Source organism: Juglans regia, chromosome 7, assembly GCF_001411555.2.
Source record: "Juglans regia cultivar Chandler chromosome 7, Walnut 2.0, whole genome shotgun sequence".
Lineage (NCBI taxonomy): Eukaryota > Viridiplantae > Streptophyta > Magnoliopsida > Fagales > Juglandaceae > Juglans > Juglans regia.
This window is the reverse complement of record NC_049907.1, coordinates 4,093,177-4,109,942: the sequence shown is the minus strand read 5'-3', so window position 1 is coordinate 4,109,942 and position 16,766 is coordinate 4,093,177. Positions and strand designations below refer to the sequence as shown.

Genomic DNA, 16,766 nt, shown 5'->3' with positions numbered 1-16,766 from the left:
TTGGTAGACTTTTATATATTACTATCTCTCAACCAAACTTATGTTTTGCAATTCAATTGTTCAGTCAATTCATGGATAAACCATCTTCAACTCACTTGGCAGCAGTATATAAGGTTCTAAGGTAAATCAAAGCAGCTCTTGGACAAGGAATTTTTCTTTCCTCCTCATCTCAGTTTTAGCTCCAAGCTTATTGTGATTCGAATTGGGCCTCTTGCCCAGACTCTCGTCGCTCAACTACAGGTTATTGTGTATTCTTAGGCAACTCATTGATTTCTTAGAAATCCAAGAAACAAAATGTGGTTTCTCGGTCCTCAGCTGAAGTTGAGTATAGGTCCACGGCTACCACTTGCTCTGAATTAACTTGGCTTCGATATTTACTTCAAGACCTTGGCATCTCTCATCCACAAGCTGCCCTCCTCTTTTGTGATAATCAGGCAGCCGTCCATATTGCTGCAAATCCAGTGTTTCATGAGAGAACGAAACACATTGAACTTGATTGTCACTTGATTCAAGATCAAATTCAAGCAGGAACTATTACAACAGCTCATGTTTCTTCTCAAACCCAGTTGGTTGACATTTTCATTAAAGCATTACCCTCTTACCTTCTACAGTTACACCTCTCCAAGATGGGAATAGTTAATTTCTATTCTCCATCTTGCGGGGGATGTTAGAGGATACAGGACAAACTACAAGTTGTTTAGACCCTACTATCACTTGTATATAAGCTGTCATATTTCATTATTCTTTGGTTTGTTATTCTACTTTCCAGATGTCATTAGCTCATTTGGACTTATGGTTAGTTAGTTAGAATCTTCTACTGTATATATGCTTGCACCTTCTGTATTCGAGATATAGAGCAATAGAGGAATAAAGTCCTTCTTCCATCCACTCATCTCTCTGTTTTTTCATTGTTTCTGCTGTATTTGGCTACGTTGCAGCATTGTTTATTACCTTCTTACATGGTGCCAAAGCCTTTTTCTTTTTCTTTTTTTTTGGAGTTCTTTAAATTTCTACAAATTCAAGTTTCTTGCTATACTTGGTTTTCTGTATATCATGAAATGACTGATATATGTTTAAGTAATAGGCCGTGTGAGGCGCACTTTAGTTTCTGACTAATATTTGAGCGAGAAAGAACAAATACTCAAGCATAGATTTGATGGATATCCTTGGTAAAGTTAGTACATAAGAACGCTTACATAAGAAGAAAAAAAATATAGCAGTCAATGGTTACTGCCTACATTCATATCTAGATGAAAAAAGCTGGTCTCTACTGCTGGTAATACTTCCTGATTCGAGATCTTTGTTCTTCAGCCTACATGGCCAAAAGAAAACAAGGAATCAAAAGGGAGCAAAGAGTCTTTAGTCATGAGTCCTTATTTGAAACAATAGGTAAGAACACTGATCGAGTCATGCACAAAAAGAGAAAATCTTAGATGGTTGGACTTGTTTTGGATTATATACATTGAGGAAAGGGTCTAAAGTTAAGGAGAAAGTGCATGTGTTACCTCTATTCTTGATTTCTGATGTCATTTAATCCATTATTGCTTGCTTCTATTTTCCTGTAATTAGGAAAGGGCACTTTCCCTGACTCAATGCACTTGATGTCCTCCAAAAGGATCTCATATCGCCTCTTTACTTCCTCTTCTGTCGTCCCTCCAATCACTTTTGCTATATTGTGCCAACGGTCTGGTGTTTCCTTGCAATATATTGCCAAAGCATTTTCGAACAGTTTGTTTTTCTTGGCAGTCCATTGGAGATTGGAGTTAGGGGAAGAAAGGGGGCTAGATCCCATTTTTCTGAGCTGAGAGATACAGATCAAGAGCAGGACAGAGTAATAGGTAGAATGAAAGAAGAAATTGGATGGAAGCCAAAGGCAGGGAAGGTTTATGGGGAGAAGCTAGCCCTTGCTGGGTAGAAAGCGTGAAAGACGTGTAAAGAGTGAAGATAGAAAGCGTGAAGACTCAAAGTCAGACTGGAAAGGCGGGTGGTGCAAGTTGGCATATATTAAATGAGTTATGAAAAGAACACACAAAAAAAAAATAATTCTACTGTAATTTTGAGTACTATTTTCGTACATATTATTAACTATAAACCATGTGGGGGCATTTTAAGAGTTTTAAACGTTCTTGAAGACAATGAACCCGCCATTCTATGATGAGATACCTGTTGGTATAATGCATGTCTTTGATTTGTTCTTGCTTTCCCAAACATCAATATCTTTACAAATTAACTACCTTTATTAATATTAATGCAAACAGTAATGAACATAGATGAACACAAAAAGGACATGGGAAGACTAAAAATGCTCAAAAAATACAAATATATGCATTTGTAAAGATATTATTGATCACGTTAGCTTACATTCTAGGTAAGATCAAACACTGTCGTTCTCTCTCTCACCTTTGATCTGCATCTCAATTTACAAAGAGCCCTAGCTGAGATATGTTTATGCAGTTGAAGAGGGCGCTGTTTGCTTATAAATTCGAGAGAGAGGGTTTGTTTATAAATTAATTAAGCACATGCTAGCTAGCTAGCACGCACAGTTGCCCTAGTTCACGCAGGCACTTTTCTCTATTAATTGACCCAAAAGTACCATATACTAGGAATATTTCAGAACCTACACCGAATTTTTTTGGATTTGGCTTCCAATTACCAGCAGCAGTATTTAATTGCATCTATAATTTTGTCAAATAATTTTGTGATTCTGCAATTTTTTCAAATAGTTTATCTCTCCCTGTGTTGTCCCTAAAAATAAAAATAATAATAAAAAAAATAAATGACTCAGAAAAGATTCTAATTAATTTTTTGCCTCTTCGTCGTTACATTCTTGAAATAGTTAAAATAAGAATAAAATTACTTTGCTCTCTCATTTTGACCGCATGTCAATAAAAAAAAAAAAAAAAAATTTATTACTTAGTGATTAAGGAAGTGATTTTAAGTGTATTGGTTTTTTTTTTATTTTTTAAAAATATTAAAATTAAGGGTTAACCGGTCCGGTTCGGTCCGGTTTTAGATAAAATCTAGGACCGAATTGATATATACCGGTTTTGTATTTTTTAAAACCGATTACGCACTGGTTACCCTCCTAAACCGATACTTCCGATTTTACCGGTTTCCGATCCGGTTCGATCCGATTTTTCGATTTTTTTAAAATGTAAATTTCACAACTTGTCATTAAAAATTTGTTTATAAAAAAAAATTTTATTTAAAAAAAACTGTTTTATACTTTTATTAATATATTAGACTATATAATAGTATTAATATTAGACTATTGGTATAGTTATAAGTTATATATTGGTATTAGTTATAAACTTTTAGTGATTTAGTATTAACATTTTATGTAATAATTTATAAATTATAATAAAAATTATTTCATATATGAATATATATTATATATAAAACTTCACATAAAAATTTATAATTATACATTATATATAAAACTTATATATATTAATATTTAATATATAAAAAATATTTTGTATAAAACTTATATATAAAAATATTATTTTTTATTTTTTTAATTAACCGGTCCGGTCCGGTTTCAGTCTGGACCGATTTTCTAGTATTTCGGTTTGAGTTTACACCCCTAATTAAAATGTATTAAAAAATGTGAAAAAAAAAAGAAAAAAAAACACTGGGCGGTAAGCCCAGCGGTAAGAGTGGGCGGCAAAGTAGCCCCACTCTTTAAATAATAATATTTTATTAAAATTTAAAAATGAGTAAAAAAGTTAAATAAAATTATATTTTAAAATAAATATTGCATTGAAATTTTTGAAATTAAATAGATAAAGTTAAAAAATTATTTGAATATTATTTTTTAATATTTTTTTTATTTTGAAGTTGGTAAAAATTGTATAGATTTTATGTTTTGCTTGTTTTGAAAATTGTAAAATGTTTATTGATTTTTGTGTTTGAATTATTAGGTAACAGTAAAATGAAAAAAAGGTTGAAAATCTGAACGGAAAGATATTTCGTGTTCGATATTTGAAAAGGAAATTATAATTAACTTTAAAAATTTTCATGCTCCTCAAATATGGCCTTGGCATTTTTGTCGTGAAGCTAGAGGAGTATACAAAAAATCCACATTTTCTTGATGGAGGCTTCTACGCCCACCGCTCCCAGAGCTACTGCCAGCTTAGTTATAATTGGTTCTTTTTTTTTATATATATGTATTTTTTAATACTTTTAAATATTTTTTTAAAAAAATAAAAAATTATAATATTATTAAAAAATAATTTCTTAATCACTAAATAAAAATAAAAATTATAAAATAAAATAAAAAATTTCAACGATGACATCGAGCAGTAAGAACCAGTAGTAAGAGTATCGTTTTCCTTTCTTGATAGTGTGTACTTTGCACATGTTATACATGAGTAATAACAGTAACAATAATTAGGGGTGAGCACCGACTTCGTCGGAGTCGAATTTAGGGATATTCAATTTTGAATTTGTCGAAGTTCGGATTCGAACTCCGACTCCATCTTCTATAGGCTCAGATCCGACTCCAATTCCGACTTGTCAGAGCGGAATTGGATTTGAATTTTCAGCTTTAAGCTTCATTTTTTTAACTTTATATTTAACCCATTTAAAAAAATTGTGGGCTTTCAAATATTAATTTCTCAAAAAAATTAAAAATTAAAATTAAATCATTCACTACTAATTTACTTCTATACTAATATCTAACTTATTTTTATACTAACTTATACTATAGTGTCTAATTACATATTATCATACTATAGTATTACATATTATTTTTAGTGTTAAGTGGTATGCTCCCCCTAGATCTAAACTTCAAATCTCATTTGGTACAAACAATCTCTAGGGGCTATCGGACTGGGGAAATTTTTCCTTGAATTACTCAAGATGCACTTGCGAGAAACTCCATACTGAGGGCCTGTGCAATCCCGAGATTAGTCAAGAGGTTGTTCCGTACACCTGAAGCCAATAAAAAAATATATTACTTTTAGGGCAGGTTTGGGGGCTGGGATGAAACACAAAAATATCATCTCATCATTACACATTTTTCAAATCCTCATACAAAATATAATAAACAATTCAACTTTTTCAAATCTCAATTCAATTTTTTCAAATCCTAATACAATAATAATACTAAAACATAATATTTTAAACACTAAAACAAAACACAAAATTTTCATATCACCCCTCAATCTGCCCTTAGTGTATAATTACATGTTATTATACTATAGTATTCCATGTTATTATATTATATTAGTGTCTAACTTATTTATAACTTATTTTTTCACTAGACTTACATCTAGTGTCTAATTACATGTTATTATATTTTTGTAAATTGGTATTATATATGTATGTGTGTGTGTGTTTGTGTCTGTATTAGAGAAATACTACTTATCATCCTCACATTAAGCTAGACTTATTAGTGTGTTCTAACTCCAACAGAGTCGAAATACCCACCTCCGACCTCTGACTCTGACTGGGGTTAGAGGTCAAAACGCCCTCCGACTTCGATCGGAATAGCAAATAGGCTCGAGCGAACAATCTATATTCTAAAATATAGATTGTTCACTCAAGCCACACTCAAGCGTCACTCGAGCGAATGTCACCTGGAACAAAAGAATCCAATTTTTATAAAAAAAAGTCGAGGTTTGGAGCCCACATGGGCTCCAACTCTGACCCCGAATTTCAACTACTGGAATTTGATTCTGACTCTGAATTCCACAAACTCTGATTTTATTAGAGTTGAAGCTTGTCGAAACTTGAACGTTGTTTGGAACTCAAAAATTTTGCCCACCCCTATTAGTTATCCATTATGATACATTTTGTCAACTATATGAATGGTAAAAATGAAGGACAAATTCATGGGCACACAATATCATTTTCCTAAATTTATTAGTAATAACAAGTTTAAAAAACAAAATGCAGACACTTTTTGAGACATTTTTGGAAAGAAACCAAGCATTTTTCGTACAACAATTTATCAGTCAATACAGGTGTCAACTCGTGTGTTTGAAAGTGGGCATGGGTCTCCAAATGTCCTCTGTTCGTTTCAAAGTGTCAGTTATGGTGTGGACTCCAACTCACTCCACATATGATTTCTATTTTTGGAATCCTTTTTCACTTCTATCATTGGATTGATATTATACGTTCCCTGGATCTCAACAGAAGATGCTTACGGGGGTAAGGAATAAGCGTGAAGAATGTGGCGAAGGAGCTTTAGCAGCACCACGAGCGCGTTGAAGGACAAGAAATGGGACGCTCTGATCATCGGCGGTGGCCATAACGGTTTGACGGCAGCCGCTTACCTTGCACGCGCTGGCCTCTCCGTTGCTGTTCTCGAGCGCCGCCACTTGATTGGCGGTGCCGCCGTTACGGAAGAACTCATCCCGGGCTTCAAATTCTCCCGCTGCAGCTACCTCCAAAGCCTCCTCCGCCCCTCCATCATCAGGTAGTTCCCGCACTTCCATCTAATTCCCCAGCTCTGTGCCTGTGAGTCATCAGTGCGTGTGTGTTTTTCGTTTAGATCAGTAATAAATTTCGCAACTGTTTTTATTTTCTATTTTTTTTTGTTTGATGCAAAGGGAGTTAGAGCTAGGGCGTCATGGATTGAGGCTGTTGAAGAGGAGTCCATCTTCGTTTACGCCTTGTTTGGACGGACGCTATCTTCTACTGGGGCCTGATAAGGACCTTAATCGTTCAGAGATTTCCAAGTTCTCTAAACGAGATGCCGATGCCTATCCAAGGTTTATGCCATGATCTACTTCATTTTTCTTTCTCAACGAATTGAATGGCACGCTCAATTGCATGATGGTAGTTTGAAGAGGATGTAATCGTGTAAGCGATCATAAGATTTTGATGTTGATAACTTGAGTCTCAAATTGAATCCAACTGTTTGAGAGTAACAAATTAGAATTGTCTTATAAACTTCAAATAAAAGTTGTGCGCGTGTCTTTTTTTATGTTCTCCGATCTTGATTCTTACAAAAATAAATGGCTGGTGTAGTATTCGATTCAGTTACGTCAAAATTTATATTATTTCTGTGCATCTTTCTTCTTTTATTTACAGATATGAAAATCAGCTGGAGAACTTCTGTAAATTCATGGACCCACTGTTGGATTCGGCTCCTCCTGAATCTTTGCAAGGCGTTTTTTCTTTGAAGGATCAGTTGAAAAACAGAATGCACAAATCAGCTTTTTGGGCTCGTTTTCTGCGGCAGGCGATGACGTTGGGCCAAAAAGATATTGTGTAAGAGTTTTTCTTCTTGATGTGTAGTTGTTTCCTGTTGTGTTAAAGCGCTGCTTTGTTTATATTGTTGCGTTTAACTGGAGGTGGCATATTAGAGTTATTTACCCTGTCCAAGTCCATTTGAATGATGTAAAAAATCTGAATTACCTTCTCAACCTTTTTAATGGTTTGTATTTATCGACTCTTGGCAGGGAGTTCATGGACCTTTTATTGTCACCAGCTTCAAAGGTTTTGAATAACTGGTTTGAGGTTGTCATTATAATCTTGATTTCTTTTCATTTTATCCTTTGAATTTGTGGACTGTAGTTATTGAATAGATATATCATTTCCATTTGTGATGAAAGTAAAGTCAAATTTAGTTCCATTTATGTGATTTCTGCAACTTATGTTTCAGCACTATTAATCAAACCATTCTCCCAGTGATTGGAATATACTCCTCTTGGGGCTATACTTATGATAGGGTTATAATGGTGAAGGTAATGAGTTTTATGTTCAACAGTTTATTGAATTTCTATCAACGACTTGATATTTACAGACAGATGTTCTCAAAGCAACCCTTGGAACAGATGCTGTAATAGGAACTACGGTAAGTATCGTTAGATTTTTGTGGGGGAGCATTAATTTGAGTCCAGAATCATTTTATATTGGCACAAATACACACACGCACACACAACCCAAAAACTGTATGGCTCGTTTTCTACTACATTATAGGTTTCAACATTTGACTTCCTAAAATCTGTACCATAGGCTAGTGTACATACTCCCGGGAGTGGATATGTTTTACTTCATCACGTGATGGGCGAAACTGATGGCGATCGCGGAATTTGGTCGTATGTATCTCTAATGATGGCTTGATGAGTAATTTGTTCATCAAAGAAACAGCACTGTACATTGCCTCTGATCCCTTTCCTGTTTAAAAGAAATCTAGAATTCTTCAGTTTTCACTATGATATAAGGCAAGAAAATATAGCCTAGTACAGAATAGCAATGTCATCATTACTTGGAAAGCAGAAGAAAGGACGGCACATCCTTTATGACAAATCAACTTTATAAATTTGATTCCAAAAATATGTGATAATTATTAGTTCATGACTTCCATTGACTTCAGCAAACTTCAAATTTAGGGTGGAGTTTGACAAAAGACTGTAGCATTATGTTTATTTAAAGGTTTATATAATTCTAAGCTCATATGTTGATCAAGATTGGTTTAGTACCTTTAAAATCCAAATTAATACTTCCTTCTTAGCTTGGTGTTATTGAGTTAGCGATCATGCATTTAGATTTATACTAGTATGACTTATTTCTTTAACCTCCCTCCTATAGTACAGGTGGACTAAAAACACCATTATTTCTTGTAGGTATGTCGAAGGTGGGATGGGCTCAGTTTCCATGGCTATCGGTAATGCTGCTAGGGAAGCTGGGGCCCATATTGTCACAAATGCAGAGGTATATTTCTATGGAATCACTTCAACAGCTTTCGTAGTGCATCTCCCTCCTTATGAAGTAATTAGTCATAATTCTATTTATTCGATTTCATTTTGGATTCAGTTACAACTGAGATAGGCATGGAAATCTTAGATTCTAGAAACTGTTTCTAATTTTGAAAGATTTGCGTACTTGGTTCAAATCAATTGAGACAATGAAATTTTTAATGGATTGGCAGTTATGAGGTCATGAAAATACTATGCAGAACCTATTTTTTGAATTTTTGCTAGTAAATATCATCGACATGCTGACAGAGAAATAGCTCCCCCCCTAGCCCAGCCCAGCTTTCCCCCTGATGCAGAGGCACGTTACAATTGCTCTTATGACTCAGAGTGTCTACAGAGGAAAGACCTAGAGCTTGGGAGCCTTTTCTAACCATTCACCATATGAAATCAATCACTTTAGAAAGGGGAGATTTGAGCTAAGTATGTCTCTTATTGCTTCTGGTCAAAATAATGTAGACAATGGCACATCAAACACCTAAAGAATTCTGATGATAATGATGTAATAATGAGTTTAGACAACATTCTCTATTTTCTTTTAAATCCAGGGATCACCGCAAAATAGACATGGAGTAATTCATCTTATTTTTATTGTCATTGGTTTTCATTATATCCTTCAGTTGTTGCCTTTGTACTTTATTCAGTTGTCTTTTGCTACCTTTGATTTTCTTCACTTTTGACATCAGGTCTCACAATTGTTGATTGGAGACTCTGGTGCAGTGGACGGGGTTAGTGTTGCTACATGATTTCTTTAATTAAGCAGGCTTCAAAGTATGATCGAACTAACTATTCTGTACATGGCTAATATCATTTAGGTATTGCTGGCTGATGGTACAGTGGTGCATTCTTCAATTGTTTTATCAAATGCAACCCCACATAGAACTTTCATGGTATAATTTGGACACTGCTGATTTATTTTAAATTACAGAAAGCATGTGCAAGTGATGTTGCAATCATATAAATGCATTTAGGTTAGATTTCTCCACCCTCTATTCTATGTGGATTTTAATGTTGATTCTAGTATTTCCTCATGTGACACAGGATTTAGTCCCTAAAAATGTCCTTCCTGATGATTTCATCCGAGCTATTAAGTACTCTGACTACAGTTCTGTAAGCACCCTATACAACCTTATTTACTATTAGACATTCTAGTGTGTGCATCTTCTATTCTGTGTCACTTCATTTCCTATATACTGGGAGGGTTAGGCAGAATGCATATACGTGACCGGATTCTTATGTAGTGTGTAGTCTACTGAAGAAGAATACCCAACATGTGTGATAGCTGGCATTACAAAATCACATGAAACTTGGTCCAAATGTAAAACATTGCTGGTTATGACACAAAACCATGAGGTGATTGCCTTCAGCATATTGTGGCTTGATCGACCATATCAGTATGAAAGCCATTGTATTACGTTATAATAAGAAAAGAAATTGCAATTTATCGGATTGACTAAAACTATGCAAGTTTACTGAATGAATGAGGATGGATAAATAAAGATCACAAGAAACGTAAGTTGACAAAATCTTTTTGGACTCTGTGTTCTTTAGTTTTTTGCCATCCTGCATAAAATTATCTGGTAGTATCCCCCAGGTCACCTAATAATGAAAGTCAAGCTCTGTAATATTCTATAACTCTAGAAAGTATAAAAAGACACAGAAAGTTTACAGCACTTTGTAACAAGGAGCCTAGAAAATGAACTGCAAATTGTAGGATTTCTTTCTCAGCAGTTTAAGTTTTCCTCTGTATGTGGCTCTCAGGGAACTACAAAAATAAACTTAGCAGTTGATAAATTGCCCCAGTTTAAATGTTGCAAAATAGGCCATCCTGATGCTGGTCCTCAGCATGTTGGCACCATTCATATTGGTTCTGAAAGGTATGCTTTTATCTCAGTATTAGCAATATATAGGCTCTGAATCCACTAGTTTTTTCTTGGATGTTCTTCGAGACAGTTAACTAAAAGGTTGTCTAGGTGTCAAGATTGTTGATATTTAATCATAGGCATCAAGCCCAAGACCGAATAGAGTAGATGAATCGTAAAGTTTCTAGTGAAATAAAAGGTTATGGTATTCTTTGGCCATTTGTTTGAATAGAGTGAAAGGCATAGTTTAATATGAATAGCTAACCAAATTATTGATGACAATGGTATCCTTTTAGATTCTATCCCATAACAATAAACAACTTTAGGAATTGGGCTTAGGGCACATGCTGGTAGACACACTGGTTGTGGTATCAACTTTTGTTGACCAGTTTGGTTTAACTTTCTTAAACATGATTTTACCTACCTTTCCTAATAACAAACAGATTTTATGGAATTGTTTGGTATATTATCATTTCATAGTGGACGACCTTCAAAAGTTGAATAATTCTTGCAAACTATAATGGAAAAGGTTTCCAGTTTTAACTTTAGATTTCAGCTCTGCACCTTAACTTCTATTTTCAACATCTACTATTTGAAAACAATCCAATGCATTCTTCTGTGTTCTGTCACTCTTTTAAGCATGGAAGAGATTCACTCAGCGTCTCAAGATGCTACCAATGGATTACCATCACGAAGACCAATTATTGAAATGACAATCCCCTCTGTTCTTGACAAGACTATATCCCCACCTGGTACTTACTTTTTCTTAGATGCATCTGTGGTATCTTATTCGTGTGTGTGTTTTTTATATGTAGTTAAGTTGATGGGTTCTGATCACATTCAAGGTTTTCTTTTCCAAAGGCATACAAAGTGAAGTGATACTCTAATTTTTAGTCCTGTTCATATTGCTCATGGAAAGGACGTCCTTCAAACTGATTTTAGAATGCTTACTCTTCCAGCAGTTAATGCGTGCACACATGTACAACTACACACATGCGGAGATATTTCCTCTTTAACCTGTGTTACATTAATGTTCAAAATGCATATCTCACTCTTTCATACTAATCATGTTTTATGTGTTTTTGCCTTGTAATTTTCACATTAAACTTTCTGTCAGGGGTTGTCAGGTCATTATACCTTTTTTTTTCTCTGTTCAGACATTCAAAGTTAGATGTTGTCATAGAATAAACCTGGAATGTTCTTAGATGTTTCCAGACATTTCCAAATCTCTTTACCGTATCAGCTTGGAAAGCATTAATCTTTATAAGATTGGAGTTCAGTAACATGTTGTTTTTTATAGGTAAGCATGTGATCAACCTGTTTATTCAATACACACCCTATAGTCCATTGGATGGTAGCTGGGGAGATCGTGCTTATAGGGTAAGCCATGTTTTAGTAACTGATGCATTGGCATTGTATTTGCTTTTTACATAAAACTTCTGTATGATTCAGCAGTCAGTTGTTCTTTTCTTGTACCCATCAGTGAAATTTGTCTCTATTTATCTCTAATATGGCAGATCTTCATTGTTCTAATTAATCCTGGAAAAATTGGGTAATTATATTCATTGCAGGAATCATTTGCAAAAAAATGTTTCACCTTGATTGATGAATATGCCCCTGCATTCAGCTCATCAGTCATTGGCTATGACATGTTGACTCCACCTGATCTTGAAAGGGAAATTGGTCTGACAGGTACTTCATAACTCCCATCAAGGGAGTGTCCCCCACTTTGTACTAATAAATCCCACGGTCACTCACTTGAGAGGTCATTTGTTGTTACCATCAATTGAACCAAGCTAATAAGGTTTAAGTGTGATTATCAATAAATCATCAGAAATTTAGTAAGGAATAAGGACATCTTGTTCAGACAGACAAGCTTGAAAAGTTAGCTAATTCTGTGAGTCTATTCTTGTAAATTACCAAATATGCTCATCACACACTTTCACGAAGTTTCTGTTTCTTAAAAAATTCTAATATCATATAATCTCTCATGAAATACCTGACTCAAATGATTCTCAACAGGAGGGAATATCTTCCATGGTGCTATGGGATTAGATTCTCTCTTCCTCATGCGGCCGGTTAAAGGATGGTAATTCATAAAGCTCATATTGTTTACTACTGGGATCTTCATAGAAATGTGTTTTTTTTTTTCACGTTTCTTACTATCTTTATTATTATTGCATGGTTTGAGTACTAAAATCCAATGTGATTTATGTTATTTTGGGAACAAAGGTCGAATCATAGGACTCCACTCCGAGGGCTGTACTTGTGTGGAAGCGGGACCCATCCTGGGGGTGGCGTGATGGGCGCACCTGGACGTAATTCAGCTCGTTTAATTCTTGAAGATGTCAAGACACCATTGAGTTGAAACACGGTAACTCGGTCATATGTCCTAAAGGCTTTTTAAGTTCCCAATTTCCTTTTATCCTTTTGTAGGAGTTCAATTAGCATTCTATCGACTGTCAATTTTGTATGCGTATTTTAATACAACAGAATAATAAGGTCGGATCAAATTGCATTCGGCATGAGACTAACCGGTTTTCAGAAGCTATAATGGATTATTAGTTATATATTGCTAGACTCGACTGGGAAAATCCTGGAACAAGAGAGAAAAAAAATACAACCCTCTCGTGAAAGGATTCAAGCGGGTAGGATTTTAACTTCGATCAGTAGAAATATAAATACCAATCCAGCGTCACCCAGGATCGTCTTTACTTGTGAGTATGTTTTCCAAATTCACCTTGGACTTCAAATCTCAACCAACACGTTTCGGGATTTGCATGTATCTTTCTTAGTAGCATACTTGCATTTTTACGCATAAACTTTACACTCCTGCACATCACTTAAAAATATGTGAATTTATTTTTTTATCTTCATGTTTCATAAAATATGAAATATGAAATATGAGATTATTAGTTAAAATTAGATGAGACGAGACGAAGTAAGATGGTTTATCTCACTTTTGTATCCAAAAGGGCCCTCAATCTATCATCTATAAAAAAATAATAATAATAATAATAAAAATAAAAAAATAAAAATTATACTTTGCATCCTAATTCTTGGCGATCGAAACAAAAGTATTAATTTTTTATATATAATTTCAGGATGAGATGTGTTAATTTAAATAACTTAGATTTTAAAATCTCTAATAATTTGAGGGTGGAGAATGTATTTATCCAGAAAGAGAGAAATCGTTCCTAGTCAGAATCAAGGGTTGGTTAGGGATGGAAAGATGTCAGAAATTTGGTCCCAGCGTGTGGCATTTTAGAATGTACAAACTTCATCTATTTCAAGAAGTCGATCAATATGATGTTTAATAATTTGTTAGCTGCCAAATAGAAAAATGTATGGATTAAAAGAAATCCTTGGGATCGTACACTCCGGGTATCGATATTTATGAACTCATATCTGAAACATCTTTCCCCTGAATGATTTACGGTGATAATGTAACAGATCGATATCGTGATCATTTCAACAGCTCAACTGAAAACCACAAGCTATCGACCCCGCCAACCAGAAACAGATTTGGGGACAAGGGTAATAGAATTGGAGGCAGTTTCCAACCTGCATCATGTGTAAACGGCTTCCATTAATCAATATGCGTATATACAGAAATAAGCATGCAACAGCCAAACCTTAAAAACCCCAACCCCCCCAACCCCCAAAAAGAACGAGAGAGAGAGAGAGAGAGAGAGAGAGAGCACTTTGATATTTCTTCTACAGCTTTCATGACTTCTGCAGAACTTGTTTCCAGCACTTGGCCTCCAAAAAATATCTCATCCAGAATGGTATGAATCTACCCAAAACAGAGGAAAAGAAAAAAGTTTGAAGCCTAGTCTGGTGGAGATTTCGAGCGTATTTATTTACGGGAAAATATAAGACTAACAAACAAACGCAATGGTCTGCAATAATTATAAATATGCTGATTCAGTAAAACTTAAACTCAGCACAGTTCAATGAAATCCTCTTCTACTCTGAGAGATCACCATATTTCAGGCACATTGGAGAGACAGCATCTCAGTAAAACATCATTATATCAGACTGGAGGTTCAAGCATGAACCGCAGAAATCATTAAATTGGTTAACTCAGTAAGGAAATGATTGACCTCCAAGTTGACTTAAAAATATTCTGAGCAGACATTACATAATGGTAGTGCTCAGCATGACAAACTGCCAGTGGCATGTTCACTAGCTCCTGTAACAGAAATGACACCTCCCCCATAAAGAACCTTTCAACCAGATGGTGCTTTTTAAAAAATGTGGAGTGTGAAGTTGTAGATTATAAGACCTAACCAGGTTGTGTAAATTACAGATAAAAGATACTTTTAAATATCAAACAAAGGCTTTTCCGACTACATCTTCTGAAGCCCAGTGATTAAGTTAAATAACCAACTTCTCCATGGCATATTCCATATTCTAACTTCTGACACATCCATATCGAGCATTTTAAAGAGATACCCACCTTGCTATAGTTGAACACCAAGTCAAGCTCGCATACATTTTTAAAGCATTTGTCCAACGTTTCCACAAGAACTGATGGCATAAGGTTATAAGTAAGTGTATAATCCAATTAAATAAAAAATTCAAGAGAAAAAAGTAATATGAGTGTACTAAGTACATCAGTTATTTACTCATAAAAAAATCAGTTATTTACTGTTACATTCAGCTCATTTAGTATATCAATGGCATACAGCATACATGACAAACACAATCCATCAGCATAAATTTATGATAAAATTTAAACATTGCCAAGAGGCAAATGACCTTCATAATCATGGTGCTAAAGCATAAAATCAGTAAATCTAACTTTGGACAACAATACATTATTTTTAGATAAATTTTCACAAATTAACCTTTAATAATGCTCAGTTTGTCTGATGAATCATCAAGCAGCAAGTGAAGGTACAGAAAAGCTTGAAAATTAGGTAAATTCACAAAGATGGATATTGTTTCCATCATAATTGAGTACATTTTAATCAATCTGCTTCACATGTTTCAGCAATATCATTTTCTCCTATATATGGTATTGAAGTATACATTTGCAATAAGCAATTTGTAACAAAGCTACAACATTCATTTACTACTAACCCTGTCTCTCAAGCATGCCACATTGTCCGTACTAACATTCACTGCTAGAGATAGTATAGAATGGAGAGGTGAATTATTAAAAAAATGTACCTTGTATCAAGTCGAGCATGGCAAGCTCATTTTCAGAACTATCAAATACTAAAACAAAGTATAGTGTTGCAAAGTGCTTGTATACAATGCGACTATCCTGCAGGGAGAGATAAAAGTTAAAATGGAGAGTTCTACAATGGAACAGACTGGAATGCATACCTTCACAGCAACTCCTAGAAGTCTTTTGTGGATAACATGAATATTGAATACATTTAAGAGAGCTAGGAAAGTAATCGAAGAAAGCGCTTCATTTTGATGAATAATTACACAAAAGCGCCCCTTCCAGTAATGAATATTATTCGGATTATGAAAAGGAAAGAACTCTATCGCTATCAAAATATCTACGTCTTTTTTAAAAAAAGAAAAAAGAAACAAGCACTCTTTTCCACAAAGGACCAACAGTACAGGAACGAGGAAGTAAGAGCTGAGAAAAAATATATTACCGGACCGAAAATAGAGTCGGCCTCCACAAAATTGCTAACGTTCTCAGCTCTACTGCATAAGACTGCACCAAAATCAAAATTTCAAGGGGAAACAACAACAAAAACAAACGAAACCTAGAAAAGAGCTCAAGATGGTCAATTGCACCAAGAAGAACAGATAAGATTTTAGTTAGAACTGTGGTCGAACCGACGTCAGTGTGATACTGAGATCCAATTCCGAATCAATCAAGAAAAAATGTTGTGCGTATGGTACGCATGAGAGAGCGTGAGAGAGAGGGAGAACCTCCAAAAACGCTGCGGATAAGCTCCTGCTGCTTGTCGACAGGCTGAAATCAAAGAATTTAATTCAATCTGAGCCCTTACAACGAGTTGTACCATGATCTTCAAGAATTAGAATTCAAGACGAGTATAAAATGAGAGGAGAGAGAGACCTGGGAATCGTAAAATTTGGCAAGGCGAGGCTTGCCCTGCGTATTCATCACCATCACCGCCCGTATCATCTTGCTTCCCGGCTCAACTTACCCACTCGCATCGACGGGTCTCCAATTCCAAATCGACAGGCTTAATACAATATG

The 16,766-nt window shown here is 34.9% G+C and overlaps 3 protein-coding genes across 3 annotated transcripts; 1 reads left to right on the top strand and 2 right to left on the bottom strand.

Annotated features, from left to right (window-relative positions):
* Window positions 1–1,123: 1,123 nt before the first annotated feature.
* On the bottom strand, window positions 1,124–1,912 carry LOC108995312 (protein RADIALIS-like 3). Its single transcript, XM_018970850.2, has 2 exons — window positions 1,506–1,912; window positions 1,124–1,312 (listed from the first exon to the last, which is right to left on the bottom strand). The coding sequence occupies exon 1, from the start codon at window positions 1,790–1,792 to the stop codon at window positions 1,508–1,510; it is 285 nt and encodes a 94-aa protein (XP_018826395.1). The 5' UTR covers window positions 1,793–1,912; the 3' UTR covers window positions 1,124–1,312; window positions 1,506–1,507.
* Window positions 1,913–6,020: 4,108 nt separating this feature from the next.
* Window positions 6,021–13,151, top strand: LOC108995379 (pyridine nucleotide-disulfide oxidoreductase domain-containing protein 2). Its single transcript, XM_018970953.2, has 16 exons — window positions 6,021–6,424; window positions 6,558–6,719; window positions 7,042–7,221; window positions 7,413–7,470; window positions 7,757–7,807; window positions 7,969–8,051; window positions 8,580–8,667; window positions 9,395–9,436; window positions 9,524–9,598; window positions 9,750–9,818; window positions 10,470–10,585; window positions 11,210–11,322; window positions 11,871–11,950; window positions 12,142–12,262; window positions 12,593–12,659; window positions 12,803–13,151. Exons 1-16 carry the CDS (start codon window positions 6,177–6,179, stop codon window positions 12,936–12,938), a joined length of 1,689 nt encoding a protein of 562 aa, XP_018826498.1. The 5' UTR covers window positions 6,021–6,176; the 3' UTR covers window positions 12,939–13,151.
* Window positions 13,152–13,832: 681 nt separating this feature from the next.
* On the bottom strand, window positions 13,833–16,757 carry LOC108995339 (AP-3 complex subunit sigma). The gene is made up of 7 exons (XM_018970889.2): window positions 16,623–16,757; window positions 16,475–16,517; window positions 16,192–16,253; window positions 15,749–15,845; window positions 15,033–15,103; window positions 14,275–14,366; window positions 13,833–14,134 (listed from the first exon to the last, which is right to left on the bottom strand). The coding sequence occupies exons 1-7, from the start codon at window positions 16,689–16,691 to the stop codon at window positions 14,068–14,070; spliced, it is 501 nt and encodes a 166-aa protein (XP_018826434.1). The 5' UTR covers window positions 16,692–16,757; the 3' UTR covers window positions 13,833–14,067.
* Between the last annotated feature and the right edge of the window lie 9 nt (window positions 16,758–16,766).